Source organism: Mustelus asterias, chromosome 15 (assembly GCF_964213995.1).
Source record: "Mustelus asterias chromosome 15, sMusAst1.hap1.1, whole genome shotgun sequence".
NCBI classification, from domain to species: Eukaryota; Metazoa; Chordata; class Chondrichthyes; order Carcharhiniformes; family Triakidae; genus Mustelus; species Mustelus asterias.
Window position 1 is genome coordinate 19116137 of NC_135815.1, and position 20609 is coordinate 19136745.

At 45.6% G+C, this 20609-nt stretch overlaps 1 protein-coding gene across 1 annotated transcript in view; it reads left to right on the plus strand.

Annotated features, from left to right (window-relative positions):
- ryr2a (ryanodine receptor 2a (cardiac)) overlaps positions 1-20609 on the plus strand; it is a 455564-nt gene that overhangs the window by 288131 nt on the left and 146824 nt on the right. The window contains 7 exon segments of the mRNA XM_078230647.1: positions 1500-1637; positions 4550-4627; positions 8918-8993; positions 12325-12448; positions 15888-16003; positions 18225-18289; positions 20230-20351. Of these exon segments, the coding sequence (XP_078086773.1) occupies positions 1500-1637; positions 4550-4627; positions 8918-8993; positions 12325-12448; positions 15888-16003; positions 18225-18289; positions 20230-20351 (719 nt within the window).

A 20609-nucleotide genomic window follows, 5' to 3' on the forward strand; every position in this document is an offset into this window, starting at 1 on the left:
CCAGCTGCCCTTGAAACTGAATGTCTTGCTAGGCCATTTCAGAGGGCAGTTATGACTCAGCCACATTGCTGTGGCTCTGGAGTCACATGTAGGCCAGATCAGGTAATGACGGCAGATTTCCTTCCCTAAAGAACATTAGTGAACCAGATGGGTTTTTCCGACAATCGACAATGGTTTCAGGGTCATCAGTAGCCTCTTAATTCCAGATTTTTTTATTGAATTCAAATTCCACCATCAGCCGAAGCGGTATTTGAACCCGGATCCCCAGAACATTAGCTGATTTTCTGGATTAATAGTCTAGCGATAATACCACTGGGCCATCACCTCCCCACTAATATACCTGTGTTCCTCTATAAAGCTAGAAATAAATTCTCTACATCTCTCATACGTTTATTTAAAAGGTCTGTCAAATGTTTACCTCATAGGTGAGGCACAATTATTCTATTGTGATTCACAAATATAACACAACCAAGCGGCACGGTGGCACAGTGGTTAGCACTGCTGCCTCACAGCATCAGGGACCCGGGTTCGATTCCCAGCTTGGATCACTTTGTGGAGTTTGCATGCTCTCCCCGTGTTTGCGTGGGTTTACTCTGGGTGCTCCTGTTTCCTCTCACAGTTCAAAGATGTGCGGGTTAGGTGAATTGGCCATGCTAAGCTGCCCCTTAGTGTCAGGGGGACTAGCTAGGGTAAATGCATGGGGTTATGGGGATAGGGCCTGGGTGAGATTGTGGTCGGTGCAGACTCGATGGGCCGAATGGCCTCCTTCTGCACTGAAAGATTCTAAAATATTATGAAACTACTCTTGATGTATTCTGTTCCTAGAATTAAAGTCCAGTTTACTTTATGATGTGACTTTGAGGCATGAAAATTCTGGAAGAAGACCTTTGAGAATTTATTTGAAGCTGCAACTACAATTTCTTTGAACTAGGAGTTCATTGATATCAACTTTTACAAACATACTTAACCTGTTCCTCTTTTTATTCTAGCCTATCAGAGAAGGGCCATAAAATGTTTAATTGTCCAACTGGATGTTGGCGGAAATGTTTTTCCATTTTGTAATGAATGCGTCACTCTTAAACCAATCGTAGAATCTCTACAGTGCAGAAGGAGGCTATTCGGCCCATCGAGTCTGCACCGACCACAATCCCACCCAGGCCCTATTCCCATAACCCCATGCATTTACCTTAGCTAGTCCCCCCGACACTAAGGAGCAATTCAGCATGGCCAATCCACCTAACGAGTGCATCTTTGGACTATGGGAGGAATCATGTCCAATCGATTGGACATGGGAATATTGTAGCAGATGTTGACAAACGATAAATATTTAAGACACCTCAAATTTAAATGCTGCAGCCTTAATATGCTGATATAGGCATCAGATTTAAGAATGCATTACTAGTAAATAGAGTATCATCAGTTAAAATTAATTCTCCCCAGGATAACTTTGTTGTGGCCAGTTTTTTACCTCATGAAATCATGTTCTGATAAAATTACAGGACAAGGAAGTGTATCGTTGGCCAATAAAAGAGTCTCTAAGAACGATGGTTGCCTGGAGCTGGACGATTGCGAGAACACGGGAAGGCGAGTCCATGGTGCTGTATAACAGAACACGGAGAATCTCTCAGTCAAGCCAGGTAAGAACCAACCGAAAAAAACAAATTTTCCATTGACCAGTAACACGACAGGTGTGTTTTGGAATGGATGCAGCTGTCTTTACTGACTAAAACCACTTACCTCATGCCACCCCCGCTGATTGGGAAAAGGATGTTATCCGTAGCTCCCAGTTGTTGGCTACGCTTCAAAAGAAGTACAGGACAAAAGCAAAACAAATAGCCCTTTATTTTCATCCTGTCCATCACCAGGACAGCCTGTCCTTCTCTCTAGTCATTGTCACCCGTTATCAAAGGCCAGCATAATTAAGGACCCCACGCACCCCGGACATTCTCTCTTCCACCTTCTTCCGTCAGGAGAAAGATACAAAAGTCTGAGGACACGTACCAACCGACTCAAGAACAGCTTCTTCCCTGCTGCTGCCAGACTTTTGAATGGACCTACCTCGCATTAAGTTGATTTTTCTCTACACACTAGCTATGACTGTAACATTACATTCTGCATTCTCTCCTTTCCTCCTCTATGAACGGTATGCTTTGCCTGTATAGCGCACAAGAAACAATACTTTTCACTGTATACCAATACGTGTGACAATAATCAATCAAACCAAATAACTAGCATTACTACCAGCCGCACAGTTAGATCGAATCCCAGCCGGAAACTCTTTAGCTATCAATCTGTTCTTGAATAGCAGCTCTGCTGTGGTGAACGTAAGCTTACAGAAACAGTCAACAAACTACTGTCATGATTGCTTCTCCACTTATTAATGCAGCACACATCATAAACAATATCTTTAGCCTGTGGCACGGTGGCACAGTGGTTCGCATTGCTGCCTTACAGCGCCAGGATCCCGGGTTCGATTCCTGGCTCGGGTCACTGTCTTTGTGGAGTTTGCACGTTCTCCCCGTGTCTGCGTGGGTTTCCTCCGGGTACTCCGGTTTCCTCCGACAATCTGAAAGATGTGCTAGTTAAGTGTATTGACCCGAACAGGTGCCGGAGTGTGGCGACTAGGGGAATTTCACAGTAACTTCATTGCAGTGTTAATGTCAGCCTTACTTGTGACTAATAAATAAACTTTAACTTTTTGTTATATTCTGCACCCTTTTCTACATGTAGCATTGGTCCAATTGGTTCTCCAAAGTACGGTAAGGCATAGATGCCACATATGACCCAGGGTTAAAACATGCAAAATAATATGGCACACATTGAAACAAAAGTCAAGCCCTTCATATTTGAATAATGTTGGATAAAACATGCAGGGCTGAATTTTATCAGCATGGAAGTGGTTCCATCTCTGGGATTGAAAGTGTAAGCTGACCTTTGTGCTAACAAGTGTCAGGTCCTTGGAGCAGTGTTTCAGGACTCTCCACATCATGGCTACCATCGGCTGTGTTTCAGGAGCAGCGGCCATTGCAGAGGCCGCTGCCGGAATGGTGTCTAATCAAGAGTGGCAGCCACCTTCCAGAGATGCTGGTCCAATTCGGAGTCCGGTCGCTCAGCAGCATTAGAAGTGGCTGCTTCTGAGGCTACAGGATAGGGTGGATGCCTCCATGCTGAGCCCTTGAATTTTTTTCTCTACGGTGCCAGGGCAATGCAGGGCGACACTGGTGATCGGAGGGTACACACTGCAGCAAAAGCACTTTGCCATGGGGTCCACTGGGAACATGTCCTCACACAGCAACACTCAAGAAGCTTGACACCATCCAGGACAAAGCAACCTGCTTGATTGGCACCACATCTACAAACATCCACTCCCTCCACCACTGATGCTCAGTAGCAGCAGTGTGTACTATCTACAAGATGCACTGCAGCAATTCACCAAAGTTCCTTGGACAGCACTTTCCAAACCCACGACCACTTTCATCTAAAAGGACAAGGGCAGCAGATACATGGGTACACCGCCACCTGCAAGTTCCCCTCCAAACCACTCACTGTCCGGACATGGAAATATATCGCCGTTCTTTTGCAGTCGCTGGGTCAAAATCCTGGAATTCCCTCCCTAATGGCATTGTGGGACAACCCACAGCACATGGACTGCAGCGATTCAAGAGGCAGCTCACTGCCACCTTCTCAAAGGCAACTAGGGATGGGCAATAAATGCTGGCCAGTCAGCAACGCCCATGTCTCACGAATGAATAAACAAAAACACGGCTGTGGCAGCTCCCCCCAAAGGTGGTAAAATGGCAGAGGAGGAATGCCACCTTTCATTGGGCAGTTAAATAAAATAAATCAAAAGGCTGTTAATTAACTGCTCCAGGAACCTGACACTTGTTAGCACAGGGATCAACTTTCAATCCCAGGAATGGAACCTCTTCTATGCCGGTAAAATTCAGCCCTTGTTTTGTTGTGTATTTGGGGAATTACTGTGTGTGGCATGGCTCCTTTAAGAGGATGGCCACATGATCAGTCTGTAACACCAGGGCCTCCACACTCTGCTAGCAGTTGGAGTCAGTACAGAGCGCACCGAAAATAAATCTGCCTCTTGTTTTTATTAAAACTTGTGAGGACCTCCTGAATGGAACTGATCTCTCTCTCCTGCCGCCCCCCGCTCCCCCCGCCAGCCCCCCCCCCCCCCCCCCTCCAAGCCACAGACAACACAACAGTTGATTTGATTTATTATTACCACTTGTATTAGTATACAGTGAAAAGTATTGTTTCTTGCGCGCTATCCAGACAAAGCATACCGTTCATAGAGAAGGAAAGGAGAGAGTGCAGAATGTAGTGTTACAGTCATAGCTAGGGTGTAGAGAAAGATCAACTTAATGCAAGGTAAGTCCATTCAAAAGTCTGACGGCAGCAGGGAAGAAGCTGTTCTTGAGTTTTTTCTATCCCTTCTACTATTATAACTCATTTTATTAAAACAGATGCAGAAGTTAACTGTTTCCATCTATGCTTTGCACTTGTCTTTACAACTGTGTCTCTACTTGTCACTCAGATTTCTGTAGATTCTGCACATGGCTACAACCCTCGGCCGATCGACATGAGCAATGTCACACTTTCAAGGGACCTGCATGTAAGTTGTTCTTGCTCCAGCTAACCTGCTACGGCATGCGTTATATCAGATTCTGTTATAAAGGGTGTGATTGAAAAATTACATTATAGTTGTTGATATTATTTAAACCTTTTCTGACTGAAAATTTTGATTGACCCAATATCCAAACCTCCTTTAATCATGGGATCGTAGAGCACAGAAAGCAGCCATTCAGCCCATCATGCTTCTGCCAGCTCTTTGAATGAGCCATTCAGTTAGTCCTCTTCCCCTGCTTTTTGCCCTTGTTGGGAGGGAGTTTCAGAGTTCCATTACCCTCTCTATGTAAAAGTGCTTTCATGTGGAATCCTTTCCTTTATTAACCAAGACACGGAATATTAGAGCAGGAGGGTTATGATGGGACTCTATAAAACGTTAGTTAGGCCACAACTTGAGTACTATGTATAGTTCTGGTCCCCTCATTACAGAAAGGATGTCATTGCATTAGTGAGGGTTCAGAGGAGATGTATGAGGATGTTGCCAGGACTGGAAAATTGCAGTTATGAGGAAAGATTGGATAAGCTGGGGTTGTCCTCCTTGGAATGGAGGAGGCTGAGGGGAGATTTGATTGTGAGGGACCTGGATAGAGTGGATGGGGCAAGGCTATTAACTATAGCAGAGGTCAGTGACTAGGGGGCATAGATTTAAAATGATTGGTAGAAGGATGATAAGAGAGATGAGGAAAGGTTTTTTGATCCAGAGGGTGTTGGGGGTCTGGAACTCACTGCCTGAGAGGGGGGTAGAGGCAGAAACCCGCAATTCATTTCAAAGGTGTTTGGGTATTCATTACAAGTGCCACAATCTGCAGGGTTACTAACCAAATGCTAGAAAATGGGCAATGGGCCCTGATAACATTCTGGCAATAGTACTGAAGACTTGTACTCCAGAACTTGCTGCTCCCCTAGCCAAGCTCTTCCAGTACAGTTACAACACTGGCATCTACCCAACAGCTATGTCCTGTACACAAAAAAACAGGACAAAGCCAACCTGGCCAATTAACCTGCCCAATCAGTCTACGCTCGATCATCAGTAAAGTGATAGAAGGGGTCATCAACTGTGCTATCAAGAACTGGTCAGCAATAATCTGCTCAGTGACGCCCAGTTTGGGTTTCGCCAGGGTCACTCAGCGCCTGACCTCGTTACAGCCTTGGTTCAAACATGGACAAAAGAGCTGAATTCCAGAGGTGAGAGGTGAGAGTGATAGCCCTTGACATCAAGGCCGCATTTGACTGAATGTGGCATCGAGGAGCCCTAGCAAAACTGGAATCAATGGGTATCAGGGGCCTAACTCTCCTCTGGTTGGAGTCATACCTGGCACATAGGAAGATGGTTGTGATTGTGGAGGGCCAGTCATCTCAGCTCCAGGACAACTCTGCAGGAGAGCCTCAGGGTTGTATCCTAGGCCGAGCCATCTTCAGCTACTTCATCAATCACCTTCCCTTCGTCATAAGGTCAGAAGTAGGGACGTTCGCCGATGATTGCACAATGCTCAGCACCATTTGTGACTCCTCAGATACTGAAGCAGTCCATGTTCAAATGCAACAAGATCTTGACAATATCCAGGCTTGGCCTGACAAGTGGTAAGTAACATTGGCACTACACAAATGCCAGGCAATGACCATCACCAATAAGAGACACTCTAACCACTGCCCCTTGGCATTCAGTGGTGTTACCATCACTGAATCCCCCACTGTCAACATCCTTGGGGTTACCATTGACCAGAAACTCAACTGGACTCACCACATAAACACTGTGGCTACAAGAGCAGGTCAGAGGCTATGAATACTGCGGTGAGTAACTCATCTCCTGACTCCCCAAAGCCTGTCCACCATCTACAAGGCACAAGTCAGGAGTCTGATGGAATACTCCCCACTTGCCTGATTGGGTGCAGCTCCAACAACACTCAAGAAGATTGACACCATCCAGGACAAAGCAGCCCGCTTGATTGGCACCACATCTACAAACATTCAATCCCTCCACCACCGACGCTGAGTAGCAGCAGTGTGCACTATCTACAAGATGCACTGCAGCAATTTACCAAAGATCCTTCGACAGCACCTTCCAAACCCACGATCACTTCCATCTAGAAGGACAAGGGCAGCAGATAAATGGGAACACCACCACCTGCAAGTTCCCCTCCAAGCCACTCACTATCCTGAATTGGAAATATATCACCATTCCTTCGCAGTCGCTGGGTCAAAATCCTGGAATTCCCTCCCTAACTGCATTGTGGATCAATCCACAGCACATGGACTGCAGCAATTCAAGAAGGCAGCTCACCACCACCTTCTCAAGGGCAACTAGGGATGGACAATAAACGCTGGCCAGCCAATGACACCCAATTCCCACGACTGAATAAAAAAAAGAGTTCTCAGGTGACTGAGGAGTCTGATGTGTGACCTACAACCTCTGTCACATCTGGGGCAGACGGTGATTGGAGGAGCGGTTGGGTGGGGTGCCTGGGTTGTCATGCGCTCCTTTCACAGTTGACACTTGGCTTGAGCTTACTCTTGGCGATGAAACTTGAGCACTGGAATTCTACCGCCCAGCCCTCCATGGGAATCGGAGCGGGCGACGGGCGGACAATGGGAAGATTCGTTGACCTCGGGTGGGATTTTCCGGTCTCGGGTCGAGCGAGGTCATAAAATCTCGCCCAAAGTATTCAGCTCCTTCCTGGATGCGTTTTCTCCACTTCAGACAGTCTTGGGCAGAGGTTCCCAGGTGTCAGTGGGGATGTTGCACTTTCTTAAGGAGGCTTTGAGAGTGTCCTTGAAGTGTTTCCTCTGCCCTCCTGGGACTTGCTTACAGTGTCGGAGCTCTGGGTAGAGTGCTTGTTTTGGGAGTTTTGTGTCAGGCTCGGCCAGTGGAGCTGATGGAGCGTGGTCAATGCTTCAATGCTGGGGATATTGGCCTGAGCAAGAACTCTGATGATGGCGTCTCTCTCCTGCCAATGGACTGGCAGCATCTTGCAGAGGCAGCATTGCTGGTACTTCACCAGGGTTTTGAGGTGCCTGCCATAGTCCACATCCCTGAGCCATATAGGAAGGCGGATATCACCACTGCTCTGTAGACATTGGCTTGGTGCTGCGTCTGACACCAAAGTATTTACATTTTCATGCACCCGCAAACTTTTGAGGATAATTTTCTCTGGTGTCTTGAGTATCTCAGGAAATTGTGCATATTTATTGATTCTTGGTGTGATTCTATTCAGAAGTGGTTCCAACAAAACTTAATTGATTGAAAGATTTAAATGATGCCCAGGAGTTAAAATCTTGGAGCAAGGGGAGTGTTTTAAATGGGCACCTATACCCGAACTGCCTGGAGTTAAAATCAGGGTTGAACAGTTTGCGAAATACGTTATTATTATCAAAGTATCTATTGTCAGTAATGCACTGAATTACTGGATGGGTAACTGTTTATTGGGCAGGAAAGCGAATGTTATAAAAATGAAAGAAATAGGAGCAGGAGTTCAGCAAATGGCCTCCGGAACCTGCACCATCGTTCAATTATATCATTGCTGAACTTCAATATCAACTCCATTTTTCCACCTGACCCCCACATCCCTTGTTCCGCACATGCTCAAAAATTTATCAATCCCAATCTTGAAAATACTCATCACACATGAACATCTACAGCTCCTTTGGGTACACAATTCCATGCATTTCCACTTGGAATTTCTCCTTATCACAATCCTAAATGGACGACCCCTTACTCTGAGACTCCGACCCGCTTAGTTCTAGGCTCACCAGCCAGGGGGAAGCAGCCTCTTAGCATTCACCCTGCCAAAACGCTTTAACTATCCAAAGGAGATCATCTTTCATTCTTTGAAACTCAAGCAAATGTAGGCCTAATCTATTCAGTCCCTCCATAGGGTTGAGGCCCTCTCAGTCTAGAATGCAGGCTTGTTCTTCCTTATTCAGAGAACGTTAATCTATCCAGGCTTTGATCAGTAAACGATCAGTCCTGCAGCTTCCCCTTCTGAAGGAATGATTCTTCACCGTTTGAAATGGTTTTTTACCCCGAGGGTGGTGGGTGCCTGGAGCTCGCTGCTGGGGGAGGTAGTGGAAGCAGATACGATAGTGACTTTTAAGGGGCATCTTAACAAATACATGAATAGGATGGGAATAGAGGGATGTGGTCCCTGGAAGGGTAGGGGGTTTTAGTTCAGTTGGGCAGCATGGTCAGTGCAGGCTTGGAGGGCCGAAGGGCCTGTTCCTGTGCTGTAATTTTCTTTGTTCTTTGGTGATGACCATACTTCTTTGCAATTGATCACAGGCAATGGCAGAGCTTCTGGCGGAGAACTATCATAATATCTGGGCTAAGAAGAAGAAAAACGAACTCGAAGTTAAAGGTAACGCAACATGTTTACATTATCGTTAGGGTACCGTGATATCGCTGGAACCCACTGGTTTTTAACTACTGCAATTTTCACTGTTTTACATATATGCTTAAAGGAATTGGTAGCCTGGTAAATCTTGTGACAGAGTGCTGAGTTACAGTTCTGTGATTGGTCAAGATTCGACGGGTATTCAATCTTCACTTCAACGAAGTGGATTTGATTTGGTGCTCTTGCACTGGTTTTGAAGTTGTTAAATGGCCCATCCTGTAACACCATCTGGCAGTTCAATCTACCTCTCTTGATCAAAAATAAAATGGTCACTAAACTCCCCAGCTTTTCACTGTCAAGAGAAATAGCCTGTAAATCGTAAATTATTGGATCAATTTCTCTTTGGAAGATGACCATCACCTTCCTCTGGTCATGATAGAAGCATAAAAACATAGAAACGTAGGAGCAGGAGGAGGCCATTTGGCCCTTCGAGTCTGCTCCGCCATTTATTACGATCATGGCTGATCGTCTAACTCAATAGCCTAATTCTGCTTTCTCAGCATGACCTTTGATCCCATTCTCCCCAAGTGCTATATCCAGCCACCTCTTGAATACATTCAATGTTTTGGCACCCACTACTTCCTGTGGTAATGAATTCCACAGGCTCACCACTCTTTGGGTGAAGAAATGTCTCCTCACCTCCGTCCTAAATGGTCTACCCCGAATCCTCAGACTGTGACCCCTGGTTCTGGACACACCCACCATTGGGAACATCCTCCCTGCATCTACCCTGTCTAGTCCTGTTAGAATTTTATAAGTCTCTATGCGATTCCCCGCTCATTCGTCTGAACTCCAGCGAATACAATCCTAACCTAGTCAATCTCTCCTCATACATGATACATTGCCTATTTAAATGTTTTTCCTTCCACAAGTACAAACCTCTATGTTATTTCCATTTTTCTAGATGGCCTTCTTTCTTTAAGCTATTGTGTTCCTCCTCTTCTCCAGTTTGAGTCTTGATCCAGTGTGTGAAGGATGAAAGCAGCCACCCGAACCCCAGCTCTCCACCAGTGCCGCTGTAAACAATCAGCCAAGCGATGGAGCAGTTAGCAATCTCTCCTCTGTTTTTCCTCTCCCCTCATATAGCGGATCAGTTTGCTTGTTATTTTCTTGTCTTTTGGTTGAGCATATCCCTCTACACTGGTAAAGCTCCCGAAAGTAACAGCGCTGCCCCTCACTGAGTTTTTAAAGTAGACCCTGTTAGGAAAATGGAAAATTCTGGAATTACTCAGTGGATGATGCAACATTGACAAATCTTAACAAATACATCAGTAGGAAGGGAATAGCGGGATGTGGTCCCCGGAAGGGTAGGGGGTTTTAGTTCAGTCGGGCAGCATGGTCGGTGGAGGGCTGTTCCTGTGCTGTTATTTTCTTTGTTCTTTGGGAGGAGTGAAAGGCAGGGTTCACATTTCAGGTCGATGGCTTTTTTTCTGCCATGTTTGTCTAAACATTTAACAGCTTTGTCCCCAACAAGAAAGATGTGTCAAAAGATGCTTTCCCTGTTGATACCAGCATGTGGAGCAAACAATGCCCAGATGATGACCTTGTCATCATTTACCATTGTGTCAATAGGATGGGCACTGGCCAAACAGCCTCCAATGTTTGCTCTTTGGACCCAATAATGACACATTCGGGAGAACTTTAAGATAGCCCACCTGCCAGGTAACTATTAGGAATGGATAGACCACCAGTTTCATATCCCATTTGATTTTACTTTCCACTAAGTCAATAGAAAGTCAAATTGTGGAGAGTGTAAAATGGGGGAATACCAGAAACTTAAAATCCCTTTTGGGTGGCATAATGGTTAACACTGCTGCCTCACAGCGCCAAGGACCTGGGTTCAATTCCGGCCTCGGGTCACTGTCTGTGTGGAGTTTGCACATTCTCCCCTTGTCTGCGTGGGTTTCCTCCGGGTGCTCCGGTTTCCTCCCACTGTCCAAAGATGTGCAGTTAGGGGGAGTGGTCATGCTAAATTGTCTCTTAGTGTCAAGAGGGATAGAAGGGTAAAAAAGGTTAGAGGGATAGGGCCTGGGTGGGATTGTTGTCAGTGCTGGCTTGATGGACCAAATGGCCTTCTTGAGGAATTCTGATTACACCAGATTGCATCTGCAATTTTATAGTCTATTATATTTTTGTGACTCCCTTTTATCTTTCATTTTCTGAACCCATTACACTTTGTACCTTTTCTTATTCAGATAATGGACACAATATTAACTCCCAGGCCTTTGTTAGGGTATATGTGAGAGTGATTCATCCACCAGTGTTTTCTTTTCTCCCCAAGAGGAAATATCTCTTCTCTTTTCAGTTTTCCTACTTATATGTCAGCGTTAATGTCAATTACATGTTAAGGTTTGTTCATGTCAACGCTGTTAGAATTTGTGAATGTCAATTATATTGTTGCGGAAAACCGATGATGGGTATTTGAACATGTATAAATAGGAGATAGTTGGGAGACTGGGCATAGGTGAGGAGTGTTGACTCCAAATGTCCTCGTTTGACTTTACCAATCGGCATGGACCCTGTTAACATTAAAACATGTTTAAATTAGTGGTTGTCTATGTGGGGTGCCACAGGCTCACGCCCACTCGACTGACCGCCGCCATTTTAAACATGATCACTAATTCTTCACAAGAGTAATACTGTTTAATTATTTTATTGAACCGAAATGTAAAACATGTTTGCAGATTCCATTTTCGAAAGCTCCAAAACATTTTGCCTACACAAAGATTTCGGGGGTATAGTGATATTGTCACTGGATTAGTAATCCCTCTGGGGACCTGGGTTTGAATCCTACCATGGCAGATGGTGAAATTTGAATTGAATAAAAACCTGGAATTAAAGTCCAGTGATGACCGTGACGCCACTGCTGATCGTCGTAATAACTCATCTGGTTCACTAATGTCTTTTAGCGAAGAAAATCTCCCATTCTTACCTGGTCTAGCCTACATGTGACTCCAGACCCACAACAATGTAGTTGACTCTTAACTGCCCTGTGGGATGGGCAACAAGTGCTGGCCCAGCTAGTGATGCCTACATCCTTTGAATGAATTAAAAAAAACATAGAAATAAACTATTTGGCTCAATCAGTCCATGTGAACAAATAATTCTAATCACATTTCACCATTCTGTCCCCATATCCCTTTCACCCCAATGCCCTTCATCCAGTGAAAGTTGACATTGTTTTAGCCTCAACCACTTAGCCTGGAAGTGAAATTCCACAGAATGTGATCAGAGGAATTTATTACGAAATGCCACGTATTATTGTTGATGTCAGTGGTCGCTATTGTTCCCGCAGGAGGAGGAAACCACCCTTTGTTGGTGCCCTATGATACCCTGACAGCCAAGGAGAAAGCCAGAGACCGAGAGAAAGCCCAGGATATCCTCAAGTTCCTTCAGATCAATGGCTATGCGGTCTCAAGGTATTAGTGTCCAGTGTGACAGAGGACAATAGCTTTAGATACTGTTCACTAATGCAAGATGTTGCTCTAGATGACTTTAAAAAAAGAAAGAAAAACATCAAAGTCCGACACCTTATTACATGGCACTATTAAAATTGGTATGAATGGGAAACTACAGCAGTAAATGTATTAGATGCAAAATTATGTCAATGGAAAGAGGTGATACAGCATTCTCTCCCTGCTGCAGCAAACACAAGTCGAGTGCATAATGTTTTAGCCCACCACTCCAGCCAGGTGGCATTGAACAGAAGCCTCGATGTGAGGGAGGAACATCCTGGTCCCCTCTTGCGTACTTTCTCGTGTATGGTCATTCAGTGATACCGATACAGAAGATGCTTCCTGGCCATTGGCCGGTATTTTACGATCTTGATCGGGCCAGGCTTGTAAAATCCCGCTTGAGGCCCACGGAGAATTCCGTGCCGCGAGCCGCGCCCGGCCCGTATCCGGGGTGGGCGTGCCAATAAAATTCCAGCCACTGACTTTGAGAAGGGACGGAATATGTCAGGGCAGTTGGACAAAAACTAAGATAAATTAGGGGAAACCACGAGAAATACTAATTTTCAACCAAGACGGCAAGCTCTGAGCTGCTTATTCTCCAGAAAATTAATGTGTGTTTTCAATTAATCTCAGGTTTTAAAAGCCTGTTCTGAATAGTAAGGGGGACATAATGGGGTCAATGATAAATAGATTTTCTTTTCAGGAAGAAATGATTCTTCATAAGTGTAAATAAATGTCAGCAGTTTTGGAAAGGTGTTACAAGAAGCTCCATCACTTTCACTTGCGTTGCCTTTGGAAGATTAGATGGCAGGACAACATACCAGAAACTGAGATCCTCACTCGAGCTGTCGTGTCAAACATCCACTCCACATTGACACAGTCATGATTGAGTTGGGCTGGTCATGTAGGCAGAGCACCTGACATTTGCTTATTTCTATTGCGAGCTTGAGTCCGGGGTATGCTGCCATTGCGATCGATGGAAACACCGCAAGGACATTCCGTAGGCTTCAGCTCGGAAGTTCTGAGATTTATACAGAAACTGGTCCAGGATCACTGCACCTGATTTTAAAAAATGGTGCAGCTTTCTTCGAAAGCCAGCGAAGGCAGAGAAAAATCGCAAGGGGAAGAAATTCCGAGCCAGCAAATCATCGAAAACTCAACCGTTTGTGGCATCCAGTCCCATTTGCAGCAGAACCTTCCAGATGGAGATCTGACTCAGAAAAGCAGCCAGCATAATTAAGGACCCCACGTACCCCGGACATTCTCTCTTCCACCTTCTTCCATCGGAAAAACGATCCAAAAGCCTGAAGTCACGTACCGACCGACTCAAGATCAGTTCTTCCCTGCTGCTGTCAGACTTTTGAATGGACCTACCTTGCATTAAGTCGATCTTTCTCTACACCCTAGCTATGACTGTAACACTACATTCTGCAGTCTCTCCTTTCCTTCTCTATGAACAGTATGCTTTGTCTGTTTAGCGCGCAAGAAACAATACTTTTCACTGAATGCTAATGTGACAATAATAAATCAAATCAAATTCTTAGCAGTCGCCCACGTTCTCACCAGAACCCTGCCAAACATCCCAGATGATGAACATGATCATCTTCACCTTGAAGGATGTACAAGACCATTGGCAGCACAGTGATAACGAGGCTCCTGAAGAACCGCCCTGCACCCTGGTTAGTTAGACATTTGTATGGCTTAGTGGCACCATTGCGTCTGCTTCTTTAGCTTTCGTTGTGAATAGGAATCTCTACTTGCAGAAATACTCTACCAAAAAAAATAGCCACCACTATCAGCCACCACAGAGGGTGGGCATTTTGTGAAGCCTGACCCACCTGGTAAATATGTCAGACATAGGCTGGTTCCCATTAGAAAACACACTGATGTTAATCATGATGGCCAGAATTTTTTGGCCGCTCACACCCTGCCACCACGGCAAGCGGGGATGGAGAATTTGGCACTCAGCCAAATATCCGTTCACTGCAGCAGGATCGGAAAATTCCGCCGGCATGAATGGCCGGAAAATTCCGCCCAATGTTTGGGTTGACAAAAACGACAGCTTTTCCACAAAAAGCTGATGAAAATCTAAATGTCAAAACAATTCCAACAAGCACAGAACAAATCTAAAAGAACAAGGCAGAAACTACCTCAGCATTGTCAAGCGAAGCTTCTTACTCTCATGTGCAGCTCAGTGCCAAACAACACTGGATAGTGGTGGCGTAGTGGTATTGTGGACTAGTAATCCAAAGACACAGGGTAATGCTCTGGGAACCTGTGTTCAAATCCCACCATGGCAGATGGCGAAATTTGAATTCAGTAGAAATCTGGAATTAAAAGTCTCTGATGACCATGAAACCATTGTCGATTACCATAAAAATCCATCTGGTTCACTATTGTCTTTTCGGGAAGGAAATCTGCCATCCTTACCTGGTCTGGTCTACATGTGACTGCAGATCAGCTCTTAAGTGCTCTCAGGGATGGGCAATAAATGTTGGCCCAAACAGTGATGCCCATATTCCATTAACAAATAAAATAATATATATATGGTGGGGTTTGCATGTGATGCTGATCTTATATGATGGCGGAAAAATGATACAAAAAGCTGGTGCAATTCTGACCCTCCAAGTCTTTGCATTTTCAATTTCTTATGCTTCCAAAATAGGAGTTTCCTGCGAGCAACCAGTCTGATGGATACACACGCTATGGGCAAACAATGGAAAAGGTCCAACCTTCGGCATCTGTGCCTCTTTTTAGATGTCATTAAGCTCCCCAAGCACCCACCATTGCTGCCCTTCTATTTCCCATGTACAATTCCATCCCTCGAGAACATCATCCAAACAAACATCATTCTTCAGACGTACGCTGATAACCTCCAGGATGTTCTTACCACCACCTCTCTCAATCCCTCCACTCTCTCTGACTTGTCACGTTGCTTATACAGCAACCAATATTGGATGAGCAGAAATTGCCTCCAATTAAATATTGTTATTATTCTTGTTGAGCGGACAGCCAGGAGGCATTGGCAACCCCCTGTCTTGTTGCCTTTCCTATTTCTTCTTTAATCAGTTCTGTAATTGGTTGCTGTTTGAAGACACTTTCTTGACGAATAATCCCCACTTTATGAATGTACTTGGTTTCAGTCCTCTTTTTGAAATGAATATGGTTCCCAGCAAGATTCACACATGCTAAATTGCTCCTTAGTGTCCAAAAAATTAGTGTGTTGGGTGGATTAATCATGTGAGGGGTTGTGGGGGTGGGAATGATCTGATTGGGTGCTCTTTCAAAGAGTCATGCAGACTCGATGAGCCGAATGGCCTCTTTCTGCATGCTAGGGGATTCTATGGTTCTACAGTTTTATCACAAGAAGGAATTCTAATCAGATTGTGTATTTTTCCCCCAGGGGTTTAAAAGAGATGGAGTTGGATACACCTTCCATTGAAAAGCGTTTTGCCTACAGCTTCCTCCAGCAGCTCATCAAATATGTCGATCAAGCTCACGAGTACATACTGCGATTTGGTAAAGTCCATGTTCACATTGCATTAACACGTTTAATACAGGTTTAACACAGCACAGACTAATGCTCACGTGATACTGCGATCAAGGCCATTAGGTGAGTTCTGCAGTCAAATGCTCTTAAGACTCAGAATAATTTGAAGACAAGACAGCTTCCCACAACACCAGACAGACTCTGGTCCAGCCCCCAGGTTTTCACCCTTCAGGAAAACAAGATCTTGTTTTCAGCTAACCAACAGAATGTTCAAAACAACAGGGAGAGAAGGAAAAGACTTCTTTTCAGCTTGCTGCCCCTTCTAAAACTAAAAACTCAAACCTGTAGCTTCAAACTGAAACTGAAAATGAAATCCCTGTCACCTGACCTGCCCACCATTTTTTTCTCCCCCCCCAACAATGACATCACGCAAGGCTGTGAGCATGAATTTAAAAAAAACTCTTAAAGTACACTAACATCACACTAGTAATTTCTTTCTCATCTTACTGTGCCATTGGTTCTTTCCAGGAACTCCCATAAAACTGGATACAAGATCTCATGATGACCCACCATATGGTAAACCCCCATTCCAAGCTCACTGGTGGTGGTGATATTCCACTTGGCAGAAATGGGATCCCCCCTATCTGCTTCCATTCTCCTTTTGACCAAGAACCAAAGTTCTGGATCCAGCTGAATGGACAGCTGGAACCTTAGTTCAATGTCTCACCGGAAAGAGGGCATCTCCGACAGTGCAGTAGTCCCTCCGTATTCCGTCAGCCTAGAGTTCGGTGCCTTAGGCTCTGGAATGGCCGCCTTCTGACTGAGAAGCGAAAAGCGATGCCGACTTTGCCATTGCAGAATACTGAAAGGCCTGGATAGAGTGGATGTGGGGAAGATGTTTCCATTAGTAGGAGAGACTAGGATCCGAGGGCACAGCCTCGGAATAAAGGGACGACCCTTTAGAACCGAGATGAGGAGGAATTTCTTCAGCAGAGGTGGTGAATCTATGTAATTCATTGCCACAGATGGCTGTGGAGGCCCGGTCATTGAGCGTCTTTAAGACAGAGATAGATAGGTTCTTGATTGGTATGGGGATCAAAAGTTACTTTGATTTGATGCTTGGTTTCATTGGTCAGAACATTGAATACAGGAGTTGAGATGTCTTGTTGAAGTTGTATAAGACATTGGTAAGGCCACACTTGGAATACTGTGTACAGTTCTGGCCACCCTATTATAGAAAGGATATTATTAAACTAGAAAAAGTGCAGAAGAAATTTGCTAGGATGCTACCAGGACTTGACGGTTTGAGTTATAAGGAGAGGCTGGATAGACTGGGACTTTTTTCTCTGGAGCGTAGAAAGCTGAGGGGTGACCTTAGAGGTCTATAAAATAACGAGGGGCATAGATCAGCTAGATAGTCAATATCTTTTCCCAAAGGTAGGGGAGTCTAAAACTAGAGGGCATAGGTTTAAGGTGAGAGGGGAGAGATACAAAAGTGTCCAGAGGGGCAATTTTTTCACACAGAGGGTGGTGAGTGTCTGGAACAAGCTGCCAGAGGCAGTAGTAGAGGCGGGTACAATTTTGTCTTTTAAAAGCGTTTAGACAGTTACATGGGTAAGATGGGTATAGAGGGATAGGGGCCAAATTCAGGCAATTGGGATTAGCTTAGGGGTTTAAAAAAAAGGGTAGCATGGACAAGTTGGGCTGAAGGGCCTGTTTCCATGCTGTAAACATCTATGACTCTATGTTATGGGGAAAAGGCGGGAGAATGGGGTTGAGAGACTTATCAGCCATGATTAAATGGTGGAGCAGACTCGATGGGCTGAATGGCCTAATTCTGCTCCTCTATCTTATGGTCTTATGCTGACACTTGCCCCAGATGTAATTGTTTTGTAGAAAATGTGAATCTGCGTTTTGTTCTCTCCTGGTACAGTGGAGAGTGCTGCTCAAGCACCAGTTACACTGCCTGCTCTTGGATCATTAGAATATTTCTATTTGTGCCACATCCCAACATGGCATGGGCGGGATTTTAGGGCCTCGCACGAGCGAGACTGGAAAACCCTGCCCGAGGTCGATGGACATTTCCGTTGTCTGCCCCTCCCCCGCTCCGATTCCGTGGCGGGCGGGGCGGCAGAATTCCAGCTCATGTCAATTGCAACATTTTCAATCCTGTGGCTTTGCTGCGTTTTTTAATGGACGATGTCGGTTTTGCTGCTATCATTGTAAATGTTGTCCTGTCTTTGCTTCCAGATCTTTGTTCCACAGGTAAAGGAGAGAGGTTTCTGCATGAGCAGGAAGTCAAGTTCTTTGCCAAGGTACAACGGGGGGGGGGGGGGGGGGGGGGCGGAATCTGGTGAAATATTTGTGAGAAATCGAGTTATAAAGTGAGGTTGAAGAAACATTTTTGCGGCCGCTTCCCCACTGTGGGATTTGAAGGGAGCCATCACCATCCCGCACCGCCCCGTCTTGCCCCGCCTCACCCCGCCTCGCCCCGCCCCGCCTCGCCCCGCCCCGCCTCGCCCCGCCTCGCCCCGCCTCGCCCCGCCTCGCCCTGCCCCGCCCCATCCTGCCCGTGCATCTCATCCCATTGCTGCCTGTATTTTATCTCTGGATCCATCAGAGGTAACCCCTCAAAGGACATCTGCCAACCCACCTTTAACCCTCCTGAACTCGCTCTCCAACCCCCTTACCCCCTCACCACCATCGTCAAGGCCACCAATCAAAGCGGAGTTTTATCTTACAGCAAGTAACGCTTCTCCCAGCGTTAAATTGCTGAAGGACAGCCATTGGGATCTCTTGACTTTTTAGTTTGGTTGGGGGGAGGTTGTGGGGGGTGGAGGGGGATGGTGGGAACTATCCAACACAGACACCCGAGGCCGGAATTGAACCCGGGTCCCTGACGCTGTGAGACGGCAGTGCTAACCACTGAGCTACCTGATGTTTATTGCTATCTTTCTCACAACTCACAATATTTCCAAGTCCTGTATCACCTGTCAATTTTGAAATTGTGTCCTGCACACTAGGTCATAAATACAGATCAAGAAAAACATTGGCCGTAATTTTCTGGCCATTCCTGCTGGAGGGATTCTCTGGTCCCGTGCAGTGAATGAAGGTTTGGCTGAGCTCCAAATTCACCGTCCTTACTTGAGGCAGCGGCGGGGCGTGGAAGGCCGGGGAATTCCGTCTAGCGTCTTTGGCCGGAATGTTACAGCCCCAGAATGAGGTCTGCAATGCTCCATAAAATCCAGCTCCTGTTCCTGGTTGGTATATCCGTATGAGACGCCAATGTAAAGTTTCATATGTTGCAGACAGCAGAGGTCTCAGTACGGATCCCTGCAGAACACCAATAGTCATGGACTCCAGCCAGAAAAAAGCCCTTCCACCGCTACTCTCCGACTTCTAAGAATCATATAATCACAGTACAGAATGTGGCCATTCGGCCCATCGAGTCTGCACCGACAGCAATCCCACCCTATCCCCGTAACCCCACATATTTATCCTGCTAATCCCCCCCAAAACTAGGATCAATTTAGCATGGCCAACCCACCTAACCTGTACGTCTTTGGACTGTGGGAGGAAACTGGAGCACCTGGAGGAAACTCTCGCAGACACGAGGAGACTGTGCAAACTCCACATAGACAGTGGCCCAACCTGGGAATCGAACCCGGGTCCCTGGCGCTGTGAGGCAGCAGTGCTAATCACTGTGCCACTGTGTCTGCTTTCAAGTATCAGATGTTCGGCTGTGGTGGATTCACAATATACCTTATAATAGTATCCAGCACTTATATTGGAGCTGATCCTAAAATGTATGATCAAGGAATGAAAGAACATTTCAATGAGCCAGCGGTCGATCTATGCAACTGGCTCCCAAGGCAGATAGCGGAAGCAGTTAATACAGATAATTCAAATGCAGATTAATCCTTTTTTCCAATGACATGCTGGCATGCAGTATATCAAGTAGTTTGAGACAGTGCATGTGGTAAGTGTTGCATGCGTCGGAAGAACAAGGGACTTTGGTTTCTGAAGCCATGCCACACTGGGGTTTTTCCTCACGCCCATGTTTGGGTCTATTGTAGAGTAATTGGTCAAGATTTGATTGGGAAGATTAGTCAACAACTCTGTTTTTGTTGCATCATGTGACTTCTAGGGCACTGGAAGGAAAACCTGGCGGATCTTGGTATTTTATCTCTAGTTAAACAACTGCTGGATGTTTGCATTGAGTGACGTGCACACTGAATTTTGTTCATTTTTACAGGTTGTTCTTCCTTTAATTGATCAATATTTTAAGAACCATCGCCTATATTTCCTTTCTACTGCAAGTAGCCCTCTCAGCAGTGGAGGCCATGCGTCAAACAAGGAGAAGGAGATGGTAACAAGGTAATGCTTGGGTGTTCTTTTTCATTGTGGGTCGGGAGCAGCACGGTGGCAGGCACTGCTGCCTCACAGCACCAGGAACCCTCATAAAACCCTAATTTTAAGCTAAGATTCTGATGAATATAGGACGCTATAAAGAAGTATGTCATTCTTCCCTTTGAGCTATTCAATAACTCCATTTTACTGTCTGCTCCCCTCCCCCCAACCCTTGGTCCCAGTGTCCATCAAGAATCTATCCAACTCAGCCTTGAATAAATTCAA